Below are 22,783 nucleotides of genomic sequence, written 5' to 3' on the forward strand. Positions count from 1 at the left end.
TCATGCTCAGTAAATGGGTCTGTGATTTCTTTCAGTTAGGCAAATAATTACAGAAGACCAAAGATGGAGTTTGGGATTAAAGCAGGAATATGAACCATGGAGAATGGTGTATTTAGGTGTGATTCTCTTACTAGCTGGGAAATATTATGATTGTTTCTGCTATTTCTTTGTATTATCTGGAAAGTGGAAATACTGTGGCTATTGCATAACTCTTGTAGGGATTAGACGAAATGCATTCTTAAAATGCATCCTTAAAAGAAATGAAATGCATACTTAAAAGAAAATAAAATCAACAATAACAATTTTTTTACCCTGTAAAGGGCAAAGGGAAGGAGAGTTTAACCAATGTATGCCAGTCTCCATAGTTAATTTGGTAAGGGTCTCTTTTAGGGTTTTTTAAATATCTGGCACTGTCTGGTTTATAAAAGCAGGAGTGATGGCCGATTTGTTCAGGATCCTTGGGCGTATGAGTTTAATACGCCTCCATGGTTCTTTCTACATGACTCACCTTAGCCAAATTGGTGGGCCATCTAGTGGCCAATCGAAGACCCCCCATTAGAGTCTGGTGGGAGAGGTGTAGGCTCCCCTTACCTTTTGCCTAGTTGAAATCCCATGCCTGGATTAGAGGCAATTAATACCAACAGAACATCTTATCTTAAAAGAGGAAAGTTAGCACAATCAGGAACTTTTGTTGTTTCCCCAGCTTTTTGGGGTGACATTTGTCAGTCCAATGGCAAAGAAACAGAACAGTTCATTTTACTGGACCGATGATTCCTCAAGCTTCTGCCATGCTAGACCAGCCAGCTTCCGGGGTGTGGCTGGAGCAGGGCTGGAGAGCGTATCTCAGGAGTCAGAGTCTTTGAAGGTCAGTTTAAGCTGATCGACTGGATCTGGGTCACCTCACCAAGTTGAGAGTTTTTCTGAGTTGATCCACTTAACTCCAGAGAGAGATCTGAAACTTTAATAAGGGCTGAACTTTTTGTTTAGTTGTATATCTGTGAAGTCCACCTCTAAGTTTTTGAAAGCAGTACCCCCATCCTTTAAGTATCCCCATAGTAAATCACAGAAGACTATGTATACATGAAATACTGTTTAGGCAAACAAGCATTCAAAGACAATCAGAATAGTGTGTTGTTGGAACATAGTTTTCTCCCTAAAAATCCTCCATTATCAGAAATAGCCAAATCGAAACTAATGCATTGGTGGAACAAGTCCATTCTAAACAACCCTGCCCTAATTATTTACATAAGCTTAGCAAGAATCAAGACTGTTCATGAGGATTTTTTGAAGTCAGCTTTGCTGGGTCCCCTTTATAAGGAATCTCCAGGTTGCACTTTTAATAGCCACTCTGGGCCAGAAGCTGAGCCAAGCCAGCACTTTCCGTGAGACAGGCCTGGAATACCTGTTAAATTGGGCAGACTCTTTTTCCCGAGGCTCCCAACATGTGCCGAGGTTCCTGCACCTGCCAGGAAGTGACCTTCTTTACTCACCTGGGGAGGCTGCTTGGAACTCTGTGAGCAAGGTATCCAGCCAACATTTCCATGAGGCTTTATGCTCCACGTTCCATAAAGTCAACCTTAGTTTCTTAAAGCTGTCAGGCCATCTCTGAGCCTATGCCTGACTCTCAAATAGGACATTCCAGGCAAAGCTTTGGTCAAACCACCAGTATTTCCAATTGGTGTTCTATATTAAATGAACAGATTCTTATTGAACTTATGCAAACAATTATAATAGCCATGAAAGAAATATTCACTGAGTTTTTGAACTTCAGATGGTTTTTAGTAGAGAGAAAAGTTGAATGTTCTAGACAAGCAAACACTTTTACATTTCTGAATATCACAGATATCATAAGAGAAAGTTTCCTAATCTGGGTAAGCAAACATTATAGGGCCAATAATGTTTCCAACAAGAGTTACAAAACCATAATTTTTATCAGTTCACTTAATCCTATGTTCCTAATTCTTGTTCAGCTTGAATGCAGCTTTTAGCTCTGGAAATTTCTACCCATTTTAGTATTAATCTAAGAGATGTCAAATATTGCATTTGTCCCAAAACTCCTTATTACAACTTCCCTTGAAGAAAAAACACGTTCTAAAATCTAGAAATTTAGTGACACTGACATTTTGATTACTAAAGGTGTTAAGTAATGATCTTATACCAAAACATCAAAACTCTAGGGACTGAAGATATATATGAGCAATTGCAGCATCTACCCATGTAATAATATAACCTAAGGTTTGCCATTGTACAACAGTGCTTTTTCTAGGACATAATTTCCTAAAGTCACAGTTTTTTGATAAATTGACAGAAGCAGTGTGTACCTTCTTAACCAGTGTAACAGTAGAGACAGTAACAGCAGTAACAATAGAAATTAATGCAGTTATTCCCAATATTAAGGAGAGTAAGACAATTTTTCATTTAAGAGTCACAGAGCTTTGATATTTGACTGAGAGGGAGGTGGTGTTACTTAAGGGAGTTGCCTGCGGCTGACATCATTTAAATCAATTCTGCCCCTTTCCCTGCTCAAGTTCTTGGGACAGGTTCAACGATGACAATGACCTGGAAGCATATCGGACCAGACGATCTGGCACCCAAATAGGCGAATCCCTTTCCTGTGGGAAGATACAAGCAAAACCTCGACCCGCAGTTAGTAAAACATCAGGGCCTTTCCAAGCTCCTGAGAGCACATCTTTCCATTTCACCAGGGGCTTTGTGGTCAGTTTGTCTTGCCAATGCTTAAGCCTTGGGGCTTCCCCGGAATTATCTGGAGTCAGGTGATTTACTACAAACATACAAAGAGCTAGGATCTGATGAGGTGAGGCATACTTAAAATCTGATTTTTGAAGTCTCCCTATTTGATTTTCTAAAATTTGATTGGTTCTTTCAATAATGGCTTGGCCTTGGGGATTGTAAGGAATCCCAGTTGAATGCTCAATGTGAAACTGTTCAGAGATTTTTTAAAACTTTTAGATGTACATGCTGGCCCATTATCAGTCTTAATTTTAAAAGGCAATCCTAGTGCAGAGAAGCATTGAAATAAATGTTGAACATCTTTAAAAGCCTCTCCAGTTCGAGCAGATGCGAAAAGCGCATGAGAATCAGTATCCACTGTGACATGGACAAAGGACAATTTTCCAAAAGAATTAACATGAGTGACATCCATCTGCCATAAAGCATTCGGTTTTAGGCCTCTGGGGTTAACGCCCACATGTGAGAGCCCTGAATTCGTAGGTGGGCAGGAAGGACAGTTCTTGACTATGTGTCGAGCCTGCTCTCCAGTGACCTTACATTGCAGCCTCAGAGCTCTAGAGACTTGATGACGAATGTTGTGACCCTCCTGGGCTTCATGCACAGAATCCATAGTTAAACAAGCGATTTTAGTGTGAAAATCAGCTAAAGCATTTCCTTCAGAGAGAGGGCCAGGCAATTTCGAATGAGCTCTGATGGGTCCTATGTGAAAAGGCTCCTGGCGTTGTTGTATTTTAACTTGTAATTTTAAAAGTAAATTTGAAATTCCTGTCTTGTAGACAAGCACTGTTGCAGTTTCAATGGCTGGAAAGAGCCCAGCCACATACTTAGAGCCTGAAAACAGATGAAACCTCTCTGGAGTTTCTTGAAATAATCTAATAACAGCAACAAGTTCAGCTCTCTGTGCTGAAGTTTCCCTAGTTTGGAAAGAAATAATTTTAGGTTCAAAGGAGTTTTTATAAATGATTATAGAAGCCATGTCGTTAGAGGACTCATCAGTAAGTGTTAAAAGAGCATCCTCTAAAGGCTTAGTTTTTGTTTTTGTGAGGAAAATAAAAGAATTTAATTTGCCAAACTGTAGAATAGGATCCTTAGGTGTATTAAAGCCAAGATCGCCTGTATACCCAATCATAGCAACCTGAAAATCAGTAAATCCCTGCATTAACTCCTCAATCTGAAATTTAGAATACGGAAGGACAATTTCTGCTGGCTCCTGAGCAAAATTCCGTGCTTCTTTTTCTCCCCTTAATAATTATTTATGCTACTAAGGATGGATCATCAGCCAAAATCTTCTTAGGAGTAGCTGATAAATAGAGTCAATTCTAATATTCCTTCTTGCCATAGGCAAGCGGTGGGGGAATGTTCAGTTGACAAAATTATTAAAGACCAAGGTTTATTGTATTTAATCCTTGTAAGTATGGCCCCTCGTAAAGCCTCATTAACTTTAGATAAGGATTCCAAGGTCAAAGGAGTTAACTCTTGTTTGGATTTTGGATGGGAGTCTCCATGCAAGATTTCAAACAGCGGAATAAGATCTCTAGTAGACAGCTTTAAAAGAGGCCGAATCCAATTAACATCTCCAATAGTTTTTGAAAATCACAAATGCTCTGTTGTCAATTGTAAAGGCTGTAAAGTTAGTTTTGCAATTATTCTTCCCAAATAGGAGTAGGGTGGATCAATCTGAATTTTTTCTGGGGCTATTTTCAAGCCTTGAACAGATAAAGTTTTGATCAGCTCATTCAAAACGTCATGAAGACGAGTTTTGTCCTGATGTGCTAAAAGAATATTATCCATAGATTTTTGGAATATTTATCTCTAATCTCACTCAAAGCCCTATTGACATATTTCTGACACAAAGTAGAATTTTTCATCCCTTGGGGAAGGACTTTCCACTGAAACCTCTGAAAGGGCCTTTTAAATTTGCTAAAGGCAAAATGTTTATAAACATCATCAGGGTGTAAAGGAATAGTAAAATAATACAATCCTGAATAAAAGGGCCTAAAAAGACTTTATCTTTTGAATGCTGGGAAATTTGTTAAAAAACCTTAGGAAATTACAAAGCACATCCTAAATAGAATTTCAAATTGTTAAAAATCTGAAAACTATTCATTTAACCAAAGTGGCAGTAAAAGATATTATTTGCCTTTGGGATTCTTCAGCAGAACCTAACCTAACGTTTTTAGCCTCAGAGAAGTTTTAACTAACAATCAAAGACCTGATAAAGATATGACCTAAAGCTTTTGTCTTCTTAACAAAAGAAAAACCCTTCATTTACCTAGTCTTATCAAGAGCAGATCAACAATCCAGAAAAAGGTTTTTTGAAAGAGAGAAAAGCAGAATTTCAACCTTATACCAATATACCTCTAAATTATAATTTTCTTTTGCCTTTAAACTTTGTCCCAAAACCATTTCTTTCCAAATAACCAATCTCATTTAGGACAAAATTACTTTCTTTTACCCTTAACAAAAATGCACTTTTATTTCTTTTTTAAATATCCCCAATTTCTGGCATATAAGGTTGCTTTTCTCATTTTCCTATCAGTGTGAACCTTAGTCTCCAAGTGAGAACCTAGTAACCAACCAGAATTTTTCTTAGATGGTAAATTTATGAACCAATTAAGTGCAGAGCAGATTTTTAACGGTTTCAAATACACCCACTTGTTTTGCCACAAATCAAAAGCCCAAGCATCTACAGACCTCATCCTATACCAATACACCAATTATTAGTTGTGGCTTGTGCTTTAGTTTTAGAGATCATATGAACCTATTTGACTTTTAGCAAATTCAGATAGAACGTAAGTTTCTGTTTTTATCTCAAAACAACAAACTTAAACACTGAATAAGTCTTGCTTGAGCCCAGGTAAGATACTTTGTTCCCTATAGTTGATTTTGACCTCAACCCAGTACAAACAATGAGACTGGACCTCGGGTGCGTGCCTTTCTTAGGGTCCATGTGTGGAATGCTTGGGGCTTCCTGGGCTAAGGATGGAAGGGTCATTTCATACCCGAAGAGCAAGACTTTCATAAGCCAGACAGGGGTCTTATGTAAGCGGTGCACAAGGTATAGAGACCCTAAAAGACAAAAGATCATATTGATCGCAAAGGCTGCTGGGGAGTCCTATCACGATATTAACAGGTTTCTGACTCTGTGGCTGGTGACTAGGGCGAGCCGTGCACAAGGGGGCTAATGTCAGTGTGAGGTCCTGCAGGCCTGCTAAACTTTCAACATACAAGGAGAAATAGACAATTCTATAAAAATAGTTAGAAATTTTTGATTCTCCACTTCAATAATGGAATGAACAGAAGACAAATATAAAAATGTAGCACCTGAATGAAACAATAACTAGCAGACATGCACAGAATACACCACCCAACCAGAACAGAATATGCTTTTTTTTCGAGTGTACATAGAACATTCTCCAGAAAAGACCCTATATAAGAATACAAAACATGTAGTAATAACTTTTAAAAGGTTAAAAACATGCAAAGCATTATTAAATACTTTAATAAATAATAGAATAGTAAAAATAGAATGCATATATAACCCAATGGTTTCTTTCACATATCTTTATGTTTAAATGAATTATTGATCATGTTAAGGCCATCTAATGAAGTTTAATACTTCACTCCACTGTAACAACGTACCTTAAGTGGTAACCTCTCGCTCAGAAATATGCACTGGGATTATTGACAAAAATGACAGAGTCTTATTTCATTTCTATAAAATCTGAGGCCCATCTAGTTATGAGAAATGGGTCAAAGTGCAGTAGGGGGCATTCTACAAAATGCCTGACCAGCACTTCGCAAATTGTCAAGGACAGTCTGACAAGGATCTGAGAAACCGTCACAGACAAGTAGAGTCTACGGCACACTGATAAATTCCTGAGTGAGTCTTGTACAAGAAAAGGGCAGAAAGTTAAAAGTAAGAAAAACTGAATAAATGGTGGACTATCGTTAAGAACAATGTGCCAGTTCAAGCTCAGTAACTGTGACAGTTACTGTATTATATGAGATATTAATAATAGGGCAAATTGTATGAGAAGAATTCTCTGTACAAGCATCTCAATTTTTTTCTAAAATAAAAATATACATGCATCTTTGGACACGTCACTAGGGCCCCATGTCACTATCTATTCAAATAGTAAGTGTGCGGTTATGTTGTAACTTGTGCTTTCTTATTACGTATATTTCATACTACCTAAACTTCCTTCTGCAATATTGGAAGAAGGCTCTTAGTCAAATAATCATATTGACTGAGATAGACAGATGGGCTACTTCTATAAACGCTTATTGTAGCTCAGTCTTAGGAGGATGCCATGTAAATTTTTGTCATAATTATTTACTCAGGCTGATCTTTCATCTTGACAAAGTTACAGATGATTTGTTTGAGCTTTAGGAGAAAAATATCACAGAATATCTACAGAATTATCACTTCAAAATCACCTTATCACTTCTATTAATAGAAAAAAGAAACAAATGATAAATGTTTTGTTTATTCACTACCATAGACGTATGCTTTAAGTGAGCTTGATTATATTTCATGAAAATATAAAGCAAGACATTCAAATTGACTTATTTGCATATATTTTTTGAAATAATTATTTTGTGGGTATTAAAATTATTTCTGGAAATTAAAGAATATGCTGAATAATAAATTTTAGCCTTTGATATATATTTATTAATATAATATTATATTGATGTAAATATAAGTGTGTAGTATGTATAAATATAAAATATGTAATATATTTTCATTGACTTTTTAATACTGGGATGATGCACTAACTTAATCTGATTAATTTTTACTACTTAAAAGAGGACTATTTCCTTGCCTGAATGTAGATACGCCTAGTGCTGACTCTTGTGTGTTTCTTTCCCCCTAGGCTGTACTTTGGAGGTTTAAGTTTTCTCAGCTGAAGGGCTCTTCAGATGACGGCAAAAGCAAAATCAAATTTTTGTTTCAGAATCCAGATACTAAGCAGATTGAAGCAAAGGTAAGCCCAAGTTTATCACTGTAACCGCCTCTAATTACATTAATGCCATTCAGAAGCAAAGGCAAAAATATTTAGGGGAGCCAAAAGAGCAAAAATACACATTATCTGTTTATTTTGGAATATCCCCCAAGGCCCAAAGAATAAAATCACATGAAGATTTCGGTGGCAACATTTCAACGAAACTCTGATTGTATTTTACCATTATCTATTTCCTCTTAGGATATGAATACAAATCCCAGAACACAAATATTCTTTAAATCAATTATTGTTTTCCTTATGGTATTATGTGTCAATAAAATGAGTAAATTTTTTGCTTTGCTCATGCACATTTTCAGTATTCCTAAACATATTAACTATTTGTTTTAAACTCATCAGAAAGGTTCACTACCTTTATTTTTATTTTTCTTAATACATACATTTATTTTAATTTTGAGAGAGCTGGGGAGGGGCAGAGAGAGAAGGGACACAGAATCCAAAACAGGTTCCAGGCTCTGAGCTGTCAGCACAGATGCTGGGTTTGAACCTACAGACTGCTAGATCATGACCTGAGCTGAAGTCAGACTCATAACCGACTGAACCATCCAGGCGCCCCTACATTTGTATATATTCCAATTTTAAATTATTTCAGTTATTCTACAATGAAATTCACAATAACAATGTTTGGGGTACAATAAATTTAAATATATTATTCCAGTGTGGAAGAAAGGATAAATAACAAGTGCGGAAGTAAATAATTATTAATGGTATGGAAATTCAAACTCATATATAATTTTTCAACTATTAGCATAATTGTGTTACATGTCTGTACCTAATGGGGGGATGTCAGCCTGACGTCAGAATCTTCCAGGGAATGACGCGCTTTGACATCTTCCTACGTGTGTCCTGAACACTGCTCTGTACCCATCGCAGACCGTCTCCTTCTTCTAACAAGACGACTGCTTGTAATTAGATGACTTATTTCTCGTAGGTCTGTTCATGCTTGTCTCTTTTTTCCTTAGCTTTTTGTCTGAATTGCTCTGAGGATACCTCATTTCTGTCTCAGTGGACTTACCTTACAATCTCCACCCCAAACATCCTGTGTTTAAAGAGCAAGGTGTGGATACAGCCCCTTTCTTCTGGGTCTTTTCCGACTGAATTTCTCTAAAGCACTGACGTTTCCCATGGCTTTGCCTTATATTTGTCTACCATCAGTTTAGACAAATACGATCATAACTGCACCCTCCCCCTTTATTTAACTTCCTTCATAATTTTCAATTCTACGTTTCCATCACTGCCTCTTCCCTAGACGTGGATGCGTCGACGGAACTGCCTTCTTTCCGTCTTGCTGCAACTCCTCCTCTTTTCCCTCTCACTTGCATTAATTCACCATTTCCTTTGTGCCGGCCTCTCACACTGATCTTTAAATTCCTTCTTAGTATCACCATGAAAATTGCATTACCATTGTTCCAAACTATTTATATTTAGCTTTTGTTCAACTTTTCAATCTTCCAAAACACAGAACTTATTCTTTTCGTGGTAAATGATGTTAATGTCTTCAGTTCCTCATTCTGGCTAGTGCAGAAGCTCAGCCACCAGCTGCTGACAGCAGCTTAGCGTTTGATATGTTAATTCTAATTTTTCTAATGTGTGAATGAGTCCTTAGTTGACAACATGAAACAAAAAGATAAATGCAATGCAATGACTAACTATAATATTTATACCTTATTTTAATGTGGCATATGTTATATACACAGGTAATTATGTTTACTACCTGTTTCTAAATATTAATAATTCTTGTTATAGTGTGTTTTTAAATTTAAAAAATTGTTTACTTATTTTGAGAGAGAGAGAGAGAGAAAAAAATGTAAAGGGGGAAGGCAGAAAGAGAGGAAGACAGAAGATCCAAAGCAGGCTCTGCACTCAAAGCAGAGAGCTGGAGGCAAGTCTTGAACTCACAAACCATGAGATCATTACCTGAGCTGAAGTCAGACATTTAACCAACTGAGCCACCCAGGTTGAACTCTTAATATAGTGTTTTAAGCAATATTTTATAAATTCATTCATGAAGAGCTGGTTTCAGAAAATATTCACTGAATGTGTTTCTTAAACTTATGGCCAGTCATTTTTGTATAAGAGAATGAGTGAATTTAACAACAGGGTATGACCAATGGTAAGTTACAGAACTTCTTTAAAAGCACCATCTCCTTTTTTTTTTTAATGTTTTATTTATTTTTGATACAGAGAGACAGAGCATGAGAGGGGGAGGGGCAGAGAGAGAAGGAGACACAGTCTGAAGCAGGCTCCAGGTTCTGAGCTAGTGGTCAGCACAGAGCCTGACGCGGGGCTCGAACCCACGAACCTGAGATCTGACCTGAGCCGAAGCCGGAGGCTTAGCCGACTGAGCCACCCAGGCGCCCCAGCACCATCTCCTTCTATAAAATGAACTATAATAGTATCTCTAAGGGTAACTTTGAAAATACCAATTAAATATGGAGACGATTTAACACAGATGAAACTAATCCGTCGGTTTTATAGGATTGTCAGGTATGTATCCTCTCTGCTGACATAGAAGTTACCTAAGAACTAAAACGAGCACAATTGCTATTCTGTGACCTTTATAACTGCAACTCGTGAGCCCTGATAGAAACTACCATCACGAGACGACATCAGGGAGAACGCCAGCGTTCCTAACATTATCGAACTGACGCATCGTGAGGACGCCTTACAGCCGAAGTCGTTGTCACCTGAGGATTCAATACGTCCTTGTTGGAATAGTTTTTTAAAATAAGGGAGTAGACAACAAATTACAATGGAAGGAAAACTGGAATCAAAATTGGATAATTAATCCAATTAAGCCTTGATTGAAAAACCTCTTATCATTTTCTATATATATTACCGGGACGAATCTATCTCCAAATTACAACTGCTACCCTGCAGGGAAAGGATAGGAATAAATATTCTGAATGCCTGGCACCTAGAAGACACTCAAAAAATCACTGATGAAAGATTTCATGATTCCAGAATCTAGCATAAGCATTAAGGAAATATCCAAAAACTACCTGTTTTTATTTTATTACTAAGAAAGAAGTAAATAAGTGCAATTAATATATATAAACACGGTGTCCTTCCCACATCAAAAAAAATCAAGTTTATAACATAAGACAAGTTTGTGTCTTTTGTTAATTGCTGGGAACATTTTCTGTGTCTTGTTAATTTCTATTAATTCTTAAAAGTTCAGTGTCGGAACTTTGCTCCAAGTCCCTGTCTCCAAAATAAGGACAAGAATGGCCTTGTATATTCTATAATATTCTAAATTTATATGTTCTATGACACTGGAGTCCATCCTGCATGGAACTTTTTCGTTAGCATGCTTTCTCAACTAGATCAAGGAGTTTTAAACACACACACAAGTTTTTTTTCCTAAGGCTTAGCCCGATGCTTGTCTGGGAGCAGGCAGGCAATGACTGTCTTGTTTTGGATAATTAATCAATTTGTTTTTAATGTTTATTTATTTATTTTTAAGAGAGAGAGCAAAAGAGGAAACACAAAGGAGGGAGACACAGAATCTGAGCTGTCAGCACAGAGCCTGATGTGGGGCTCGAACTCACAAACCATGACAGCATGACCTGAACCAAAGCTGGACACTTAACCGACTGAACCACCCAGGCGCCTCTTACTTTGGTTATTATTATTATTAGTGGTATTATTACTTAGTCACTCTCCCCATCTCTCTGTAACTTAGTCGAACAAAATCAACCAAGCAGCCATAATATGAAGGAACTATGAAAGCCTGTGTCCTAAATGCATTTGGCATTTACTGTGTGTAACTTTGCTGAATTATCATAATAACAATCAGTTTATTCTGATTATTTTTTCTTTTTCTTCATTTTTTGTTGTCGTGGTTTAACTTACACTTTCCTTCAAGAGAAGTAAAATATTACAGAAATACTGGTTTTGAGACATAAAAAAAAATCTGGGAAATATAAATACTAATGAATATGCATATGAATATAAATATAAATATAAACATATAAAAATAGTTACCAATGCAGCAGAAACAGAACTAAAGCCATGAGAATTTTGTATTTGTGGATGTGTCTGTAGTAATAAAATAATAATTTCCTTAATTACATTAGATCATCATTTTACAGTGTAGGATTGTAAGCACTGTTCTCAATATTTTATGATGAAAAATTTCAAGCATATAGCATACTTTAAAATTTACAGTAAACACCCTGTACATACTATCAAAACCCTACCGTTCACATTGCACTGCACTTCTGTATCACACATCTGTCTCCATCCCGTCATCTGTCCATCGATCCATCTTATCTCGACACATTTTGAAGTAAGTCACAGACATCAGCATGATATTAAGCACTTTTCAACATGTATTTGTGGAATGTTATCTTTGTCCCTCCAACTCCAAATTCCTCAACCCCTGTTTTATTGGACAGTTCTTCAAATTTATAGTTGTTCATGATAACTGACAATTGTACGCGTTTATTTATTTTTTATAAATGTTTTTAATTATTTTCTAAGAGAGAGAACACAAGCTGGGTGGGGCAGAGTGAGAGGAGGATGTGAGGCGGCTCTTTGCTGACAGGCTGACCGAAGACAGTCTGATGTGGGTCTCAAACTCACGAACCGCAACATCATGACCTGCGCTAAAGTCAGATGCTCAACTGGCTGAGACACCCAGGCATTCTGACAATTGTACACTTTTAATTGCATAATCTAAATAACAAAAAAAAAATAGTCAATTAATTAATTAAATTTAACTAGTGAAAAATAATTTTAGTAAAATAATAAAAATACCCTACAGGTGAAAGGATTCATTATGTTTTAGTCTGTGGGTTTAAAAAAATATTTCATATTACAAAAGTAAGATATAGATACAATTTTTGACATAATTGGTAGAGATCTAAAACATGAAATAATTTGATATGACTGATAGTATATAAATAAATATTTAGCAAAAGTAGTATTTATCCATATTCCTAATATTATTTGCTTAAATATTCTTATAAAAGAGAATAAATGATAGACATAGTTTCAAAAATAATCGACATAAAATTCCATATTATTTGAAGAAAAATTTATCTTACCTAGAAAAATCGGCTTCCTTATGAGTTGGATTAACATAAAAGAGATTAAAATTACAATGATTTCTACTCATAGTATTTTGAGAAATGTTTTGAAAGCTATGTGTTAAGATGTTTCCATGTACTTTTATAAGTACATTGTGAAACTTATGACCTTTGAGAATAATGTGTAAATATTTTCTCAAAATCATTGATTCTGTATAAAAAGTTTAAAGCTAAATATTTTAATGTATATTTATTTATTCTGAGAGAGAGAGAAACAGAGAGAGAGTGATACAAAGAATCCCAAGCAGACTCTGAGCTGACAGTGCAGAGTCCAGTGCGGGGCTTGATCTCAGAAACCATGAGATCATGATCTAAGCCAAAATCAAGAGTCAGACACTTAACCAACTGAGTCACCCAGGTGCCCTCCAAAGTTAAAAATAATTTTTTTATGTTTATTTATTTTTGAGAGAGAGACAGAATGCAAAAAGAGGAAAGGCAGAGAGGGAGACACAGAATCTGAAGCAGGCTCTGCCCTGAGCTGTCAGTACAGAGTCCAACACAGGGCTTGAGCTCACGATCATGACTTGAGCTAGTCAGACACCCTACTGACTGAGCCACCCAGGCGCCCCCCCAAATTTTATTTTTAAATTAAATACAAAAAACACATTGGTGAATAAAGATGTGAAGAAATCTTCACTTGTCCCAGCCTTAAGTAAATAAAGCAAAACTAAATAAATGTTGTTGAACATTTTAAAATCCTGTAATGCAGTTTATCTTTATGTACCACTTACTGTTTATCTAATTCTTATACAACTCAATGCCCTTTAGGATAAGATTATGAGCTCAATAGTTAAAGAACTCAAGCTTCCACATATAAAGATGATGTCTGTTATCTAGGATGAGTTATCTAAGCTCAGGCTCCGCATCCTTATTGTGAGATGGAGAGTACGAAATCCATGGTTTTCATAAGGATGAAAGCACATGTGCTCTTCTCAGAAGACTTGAGAATACCAACTTATGTCTGTTATATGTTCAAAATATCCTAGAATCGGCAGAGAGTTCTAGGTAGAGGAAGAGTAAAGATGGAATTTGTGCCGTCAAGGTAAAAGTAAAAAGATAGGCTCACTTACAGATGATCACTTAATCCCCAAAAAGATAGAAGACCCTAACAAAGATTCCATTGAATGCTTTCCACTCAGGAGGGTCTCAATGTAGAGACTGCGAAGGAGTGGGGACTGACAGTGCAGTGGTTCAGTTGTCAGGAGAATTGTTCAGAAATCCTCCTGAGTTTATGGGCTCGTCAATCCCTTCTTCCCGTGAGCTTGTTCTGAGAGAGAGATAATAATGGGTTTATTTCATACTGGAGCTGCGCGTGTGGACCAGCCTCTGGGCGCCCCATAAGTCTCTAGAAGGGATGGAGGGCCTTATTCCATCAGACAGACTTCCAGCTTCTCTTCGGCCATGATCTCTTATCCTCAACAATCATCCAACACAAGCTCCCTGAAGCAGAACATACATTAATCTCCACAGAGTGCTTAGAAAGGCTTGCAGCTAGTTTTTAAAAAATAGCTCCTAATTAGTGGATTTTGTGACGTCTGAATATCATATTTGAAATAAAAGTGCTACAGCAGAATGGAAAGAGCTAAAGTTGAGGCATTGTCTCAAAATGCAGTCGCATAAAATATGGAGAATATAAGATGAGAAACAGTCCTGTGAATCCCCTGCCAGGACGACCAGCATTAAGAAGGAGTAGAAGAGTGAAGGAAGGAGAGAAAAATAGAAGCCTTACCAAAGAATCCCTCCAAACTGAAGATGTACTTTCTCTTTCAGTGTGAAACGTGTTGCAGGGTGATGTCGAAAAGACCACAATGCCGAATAGAAGCGAGGCATGCTTTTATTTAGGGCCAGGTCAAACCTGATCTCCCTGGTGTTAAGGATCAGAGAATGGCCCCGAATGAGGGTGGCAGTGGGCTTATAAGGACAGAATACGTCATTATTTAGCTAACCAATTACAATTTACAGCATTTCATTACCGCCAATTACATTGTAATACACAGACGTTAGTTTTGGCAGGAACCTATCGTGTTAAAGTTCTTTTAAAATGACCAGTCATAGTTAGACACCTAAGATACTGTGAAAGACAGTGACTAGGTGACTTTCATCTGTTGACCTTGCCTTTGACCAGGTCTTAGTAAAAGGGGTGGAGGCGAGTTTTGCAACCTAAGTCATCTCTCTAGCAGGCGGGCGTTGTTACAGAAGCGAGATGAGGCGGTTAGTAATTAAGCCTAACTTATATACAGTAAACTTTCTGATATCTTCTAAGTTGACCTATTACATTCCATAAGTCGACCTATAACAAAAGGGAACACTGAGTTCTGATAAGTCAAGAAGAAAAGTAAGTCACACCCCAAAACTTTCAAAATCAAGTATAAAACAACAATTTAAATCATCAAAGTTTAATCTAGTATTCCAGTGGAATAGTGGCTGGAGGGCCTCAGCGAACTTGCTTCCCTCAAAAACAGTGGAAATGCCAGCAAAGCAACTGGAATCAAGCATCTGTTTTCAAGCATTCCAGAAATCAGCAAAATTGACAAAAATGAAAAATAACCAAAATCACAGAACGGACTGAAAATTGACTCTCCAAGAGAAACTTCTGGGCCTCTCTCAGTAACAATGAGGTTCATCTTAAGGTTTGAATTTGAAGATATTCAAACACCCTCCCTTCCTAGGCAGTGGATTTGTAGCCAAAAGTCAGTAGCATTGCAGAAAATTGAGAGATCTGACCACATCCAGAGCAGAGTCACTGATTTGGTTTAATTTGCAGCTTCCTGAGAATTCTCTATTCTCTGTGTGGTGGCTGTGTGACTCAGAGCTTAGTTCAGCAGGGGGAGAGGAGAAAGGAAATGGAGCATCTACCCCAGGACTTAACTAAAACAATCGCAAACTGCAGCAACAGCTTCATCACCTAAGCCTGAGATTTCAACTCGAACAAACAACAGCCTGAGCTGGAATTTAAAAGAAAGTCTTGGGAAACTAGACATGGTTATTAATTTAGGAAAAGCTCTGACGTATTCTTGGGGATTTGTGATCAAGGCTGTGTGCATGCCCAGGAAAGACCTGGGGACACAAAAGACACCACTTGCTTACTCTGACTGAAGTGGAGAACACACACAGTTAGGAGATTAAAGTTAAATTTGTCTTGTAAATATCTGGAAATTGGAGATGTGCCTTCCTATGCAGATTTCCTTAGTAAAAAGTAACAGACTTATAGGCAATGCATATAAGGAAAATGTCTGACCAAATACTTGACTGAACCAGATATAACCAATAGGCAGTGAGGCTTAAACATGTAAAAAATCCAAACAAAATAAAACAAAACAATTTTATCAACATGCTACATGTATTGAATACATACAAATTCGATAGATTCAATGCAAGAAAGTGCTAAACAACAAAATGGCAACAAGAAAAACAACACAGCTAAAACACCAACAATAAACTTTGGGAAAGTGGAAGAATAGAACATCAAAGTTGTTATATTATCTAAAATAGTTTTCATCAAAAAATTATGATGTATAAAAAGCAGAAAAGTAGGTACGGGATAAGCCCCAACCAACAGATTACACCTTAAATGGAGCTCAGATATTATATTCAGGAGACAAAGTCTTTAAATTATCTATAATCAATGTTTAAATTATTAGAGAAAACAATGTCTAAAGAATTAAAGAAAAATATGACAATGGTGTCTTACCAAATAGCAAGTACCAATGGAGAGGTTGCATAAAAATAGAGTTCCTATAGTTGAAATATTCATTAAGTGAAATAAAACATTTACTACTGGAACTTAAGAAGATGTGAGTTGGCAGAAGAAAGAATCAACAATCTTGAATATTTGCCAATAGGCATTAACCAATCAGAGCAACAGAAAAATAATGGAAAAAAAAAGAAAATGACCAAAATCACAGAACCCTGTGCATGCTAGCAAACATACCTGCATGTGTATAATGAGAGTCCAAGAAGTAGAGGAAAAATAGAAAGGGACAGAAAATGTTTGAAGAAATAATACTTGAAAACTTCTCAAAATAAATTAAAAAATAATCTATATATTTACTAAATTCAATGGGCAAAATACATGAAGGGGAGTAAAAGAAACAAGCTTCCAGTTATGGAATGAATAAGTCATAGGAATGAAGTCTTCGGGAATATAGTCAATGATAATGTAATGCCATTGTACGGTGACAGATAGTAGCTACACTTGAGCATAATCCAGACTTGTCAAATCACTACTTTGTACACCTGAAACTGTCATATTGTGTGTCAACCATCAAAACAAAACACACAAAACAAAACAAAAACCAAACCAAAACAAACAAACAAAAAAAACACTCCAGTATGATAAATTCAAAGAGAACCATATCTAGACTTTATTAGAGTCAATTTGATGTAAATCAAAGATGAAGGGAAAATCACATACATGGGATCATCAATAATAATGATCACATAGAGAAAAATGAGCAAAATGGCAGATGAAAATACTCCATTCAGAGTGATCACATCCAAGGTAAAATGTTTAAGTGCCTCAGTTTAAGATAGAAATTGGAAAAATGGATAAAGACATTGTCCAACTAAATGCTGTTTATAAGAAATAGGATTTAGATTCAGAAACATAGATAGACTGAAGGTTAAAAAATGGAAAAAAATATATATATACTATATATATACCATCCAAGCAATAATAAAACAGAACTGAAGTGGCTATACTAATATCAGACAAAATAGACTTTAAAACATAATTGCTATTTGAGTAAAAAAAAGGGCATTTTATAATGGTGAAAAAGTGAATCTTTCTATAAAACACAGGAATTGTAGATATACATGCACTTAGTAATATTAGTTCAAATGCATGAAGAATTGATGGGGAGATGTAGACAACTCAACCATATGAATTGCAAACTCCAATACCTCATTTACAATTATGGTTGGAACAACTAGGAAGAAGACGATAAGTAACAAAAAGACTTAGGGAATGGAAGAAATTCGCTAGTTTGAGACATCTAGAGAGCATTCTACCCAACACAGCATAATGCACATTTTTCTCAAGTACTCATAGAATTTTCTTCACAATACACCCTATGCTATGACATAGAAAGCCTCAATACATCCAAAAGGATTGAAATCATATAAAATATATTCCCCATCAGTATTATATTACATTAGAATAAACAAGAGAAGCGAATTGGAGAACTTCATAAATATAGTTGATTCTTGTTATTTGTGATAATGATGTGCTGTGAAGTCCTCATGAACAGTAATTCAACAAATCTTGAAACATTGCATCAAGGAGAAATAGAGGGTTGAGTTCCTGCAAGCCTCTGGTCACAGCATTTTCATCAACTAATTAATCAATAAACAGCTTTGTTTGTGTGTGGTTTTGTTTAAAGGCACATTTAATACTGCTGATGATTCTTTAACATTGAACTCACAGTCATCAGCACTGTAACTTATGCCCAAACAAAGCTTAAGCGTATTACAATGTTCCTGCAGTTAAAACACCAAAGAGCACACCAGCGCTATGCTTTGGGGACATTTTAAACAGTAAAGTTTAAATACAAGAGATAAAGTTTAAATACAATACAAAAATGTGAAAATCTTGACACTAGATACAGTGCAAAAAGAGATACTTTTTTGTATACACTTTACAATATGAAAGCCAAAACAGGAAGTCCAACCATCACCTTGTTTGACCTCTGCTGGGAGAGAGAGTACACGGTGTGTTACTAAAATTTTCCACTGCTTTGCATATATCCACAAATGACCATGAAAACAACGTGAATAGTGATTTTGGAATTACCAATAAGTGTCACCAAGTAGGTAAATTTACAATACAGAGTCCACAAATAATGGGAATTGATGGTATGGGATAAGGAGAAGGAAACTGTGAAACTCAGTGAGTCAAAGGTTAAATCACAAGAAAAATAAGTAAATATTTTGAGATATGTGAAAACAAAAAAAGACCTATTAGAATTTTTGAAATGCAGATAGATCAGTGATTGAAGAAGTCATATCTATAACTGTGTACATTAAAAAAGAAAAGATCCTAAATCAGCATCCCAGATTTTCATGTGAAGAAGCTAAATAAATAATACTAAATTAAAATCAAAGCAAGCAGAAACAAAGGAAGTCATAACAATTATTTCCAAAAAAACATAAAATAGAGGATAAAAACAATACATATTATCAACAAAATCAAAAGTTGATTCTTTGAAAGGTCGGCCAAATTGAAGACCCTTTGGGAAGTCTCATTCAGTAAAAAGAAGACTCAGATTATTAAGATCATGAATAAAAGAGAGGACATCATTCCTGATGGAGCAGATTAAAGAAAGATAAAAATAAAAAAGGAATAAAGGAGTAAACACTTTATATCAACCAATTAGATAACTTCAATGAAAGGAGAAAATTTATGAAAATATGCAGACTACCTACCAAAAATGACTCCAGGACAAATAGTAAATTGATTACACTTAATGAAAGTAGAGATTGAAATAACAATTTGAGGACTTCCCATAAAGAAAATGATTTCATAAATGAGTATAATACTAACAGTATTATTATATAATATATTGAATTATATGATATATTATTATTAATAATACTAATAAAATGGAAGCCAGCAGAGTTTTAAAATATTTATAAACCATGACCAAGTTGGATTTATTACAAGAATGCATGATTGCTTGATCAACCCCAAATCAATTGATGTAATACACCATATTGATAGAATTTTAAATACATGTATTGTCTCAGTAGGTACAGAAATATAGAAATTTGACAAGCCCAAAACCCTTTGATAATAAAAACACTCAGTGTAAGAAAAGAAGGGAAATTCCTCGATCTAATAAAGAGCATCTGTGTGTAGCCCATAGTGAACACCATACGTAATAATAAGAATAAATGTTTTTCTGGTAAGATCAGGAATGAGACTAGGAAGTGTGCTCTTACCATCCTTACTTAACATTGTACTGATGTTCTTGCGAGGACAGGCAGACAATAAAAAGAAATAAAATAATCTCTATTCACACATGCTGATCATGTATGTGAGAATAATAAACACTATTTTCATTAACAAATGAGTTCAGCGGGCTTGCACTAAACAAAGTCAATGTACGAATATCAATTAGATATAATAACCATACACAATTCCTAAATGAAATTAAGAAAAATCTACTTAAAATAATGTCTAAATGAATTAAATAGGAAAATGTGTAATAAAAGAAGTGCAAAACTTATTTACCAAAAAAGGTGTAACATTGTTATAAGAAATTTAAAAGATTTGCATAAAGGGAAAGATATTCTCTATTTGTTAATTAGAAACCAATATTGTAAAAAAATCAATTTCTCACTAAACAGAACAACCAATTCAATAAAAACCCTTTCAAAAATCCAGCTGTTTTTATCATGGGAATTGACAATCTAATCTTAAAATTTTATGACAATGCAAGGGATCTAGAATAACAAAAGTAGTTGAATAAGAATGAAATTGTATAACACGCACTTCTTTGACTATTACTCAAACTTAATTTCTTAGGCTTCCAAAGCAATAAGAACACAAACTGGAAAAAATACTAGCATTTTTCCTTGAACGTAACATGCTTATGAAAAATTGCATTTGAACTCTTCATTAACATATTGATTTTAACAAAAATCCAACTCTTGCTTTTCACAAGATCACAGCCATAGACATTCCATAATCAACATTTCTGTTTATCTAAATGTTTCTGATTTTGCACAGAAATGAGTGATAGAGTAAGAGGACACTGCTAGGGATTTTAGACAGAAAAGATCTTTATTCTTAGACTGAAGGAAGTAAAGCACTGAACTTCTGTCCGATTTTTTATCTGTTTTATAAAACTGTAACTAAAGATTTAATATAGTAAGATAGCCATTAACAAAATCCTTTTATTGTGAAATATAAATTCACAGGAAGTTATAAAGATAATACAGAGACATTCCATACACCCTTCATTCTGGCTTCTGGATATAACCCAGAAGGTTATATGTTACACATCTGCAGGACAGTATAAAAAACAGTGATTTGACATTGATGCAATATGTGTATAGTCGTAGGTCAAGTGTAGCATGTGTGCATTTGCACAACCTTTTCCACAATCAAGATGTAGGACTTTCTCCATCATGTTGGCCCACTTCTCACTTCTACCATTCCTAAGTTCTAGTAACAACTAATCTGCTTCTTCATTTCTATAATTTTGTCATTTTGCGGATATCATATAAATTAAATCATGCAGTATGAGCCATCTTGAGAAGGTTTTTTCACTCAGCATAATGCCCTTGAGATCCATCCAAATAGCTATGTATATTATCAATAGTTTCTTCTTTTTTGTTGCTGTGTAATATTCCATGACATGGATGTGTATTTTGTTTAACTATTTACCTGTTGAGGAACATTCGCTTTTTTCCAGTGTTTAGTTATTACAACTAAAGCTGTTAGGAACAATAGTGTGCAGTGTTTTGTGTGGACCTGAGATTTCATTTCTCTGAGATCAATGCCAAGGAGCACAGGTTTTTGGTGGTGTGGAAAATGTTGTTTTTAAAGAAATGTCAAATTGTTTTTCAGAGTGTAACATTTCACATTCCCAATAGTAATGTGTGAGGAATCCAGTTTCTCTACATCCTTACCAGTATTCAGAATTGTCTTTCCTTTTTGTTTTGGTGGTTCTCCTCATAGTCATAATTTACATTTCCCTGATTGCTAGCAATGGTGAACAACCTTTCATGTGCCCATTTCCTACCTATATGTTTCTTTTTGTGAAATGTCTCTGTTTGTTGACCACTTTCTACTTGTATTTTTTTTTATTTTACTATTGCATCTTATGAGTTCTTTATTCTATATATGAGGCTTTGTAAGATGTTGTTTACAAATATCTTCCAATAGGTAGGTTATCTTTCAACTTAATAGGGTATCTTACAGAGAAAGATTTAGAATTTTCATAAACCCTATTTATCAATTATTTTTTTATAGGGTATGCTTTATTTTGTGTGTCATGTCAAGAATTCTTCAAGAAGCCCAGGTGCCAAAGATTTTAATCCCGTGCTTTCTTCAAACAGTTCCAAAGGCCTGCCATTTACATTTAAACATAATATATCTGAGTTCACTTTTTTCCTGTAAGCTGTTAGGTTTAAAGTGACCTTCACCGATTTGTCTATAGATGCCCAATTACTTCAGCGATATTTGTTGTAAAGACTATTTTTCTCTATTGAATTGCTTTTACAACTTTGCCAAAAATGTGTGGGCATACATACATGGCATTATTTCTTGGTTTATCTATCTCTTTGTCAATATCATATAATTCTGAGTACATTAATACCATAGTACCATAATGCTTTAAATGAAAGAAACTGATGATTCCTTCTGTTTTATTCTTAGTTTTCAGAATTACTTTAGCTATTGAGGTCCCGTTGTCTTTCCATAGACATTGTGTAATTACCTTCTCTGTATCTATGAATGATTTCACTAGGATTTTGATAAAGATGGCATAAAACATATATCAAGTTAAGAATTGTTATCTTTATGATGATGATTTCTTAAAGCAATGAAAACAATATTTTTATGTTTCTTTAGATCCTTTTTTATTTAATTCTTCATTGTGTACTTTTCCTTTTTTTTAAATATAACACAATTTATTTTTTAACATATGCAATTATTTTCCATCATTTACAATACAGTAGTTACAATGACACTCCAAACAGAAAAGCAAAGTCAAAAAATCAAAACCCCAACTTCTATTTCATGTAATTAGACTTATACAGAAATTAGAAGGTTAAGTAACAACTAGTTAATCACCTAATTTCACAGCTATCTGAAGTGGCAATTGTAATATAGCAGCTTATCTATGATACATTCAAGATAAATGATACAATTTATTACTTGCCCATAAGCTACAACACAGCCTGCTTAAT

At 35.2% G+C, this 22,783-nt stretch overlaps 1 protein-coding gene across 1 annotated transcript in view; it reads left to right on the plus strand.

The window, feature by feature from the left end:
- The window catches only part of SNTG1 (syntrophin gamma 1), a 602,694-nt gene that overhangs the window by 567,297 nt on the left and 12,614 nt on the right, over nt 1-22,783 (plus strand). The window contains exon 19 of the mRNA XM_029924001.1: nt 7,629-7,739. Coding sequence (XP_029779861.1) covers nt 7,629-7,739 — 111 coding nt within the window. The remainder of the gene's footprint in view (nt 1-7,628; nt 7,740-22,783) is intronic.

This window comes from Suricata suricatta, chromosome 15 (genome assembly GCF_006229205.1).
Source record: "Suricata suricatta isolate VVHF042 chromosome 15, meerkat_22Aug2017_6uvM2_HiC, whole genome shotgun sequence".
NCBI lineage: Eukaryota > Metazoa > Chordata > Mammalia > Carnivora > Herpestidae > Suricata > Suricata suricatta.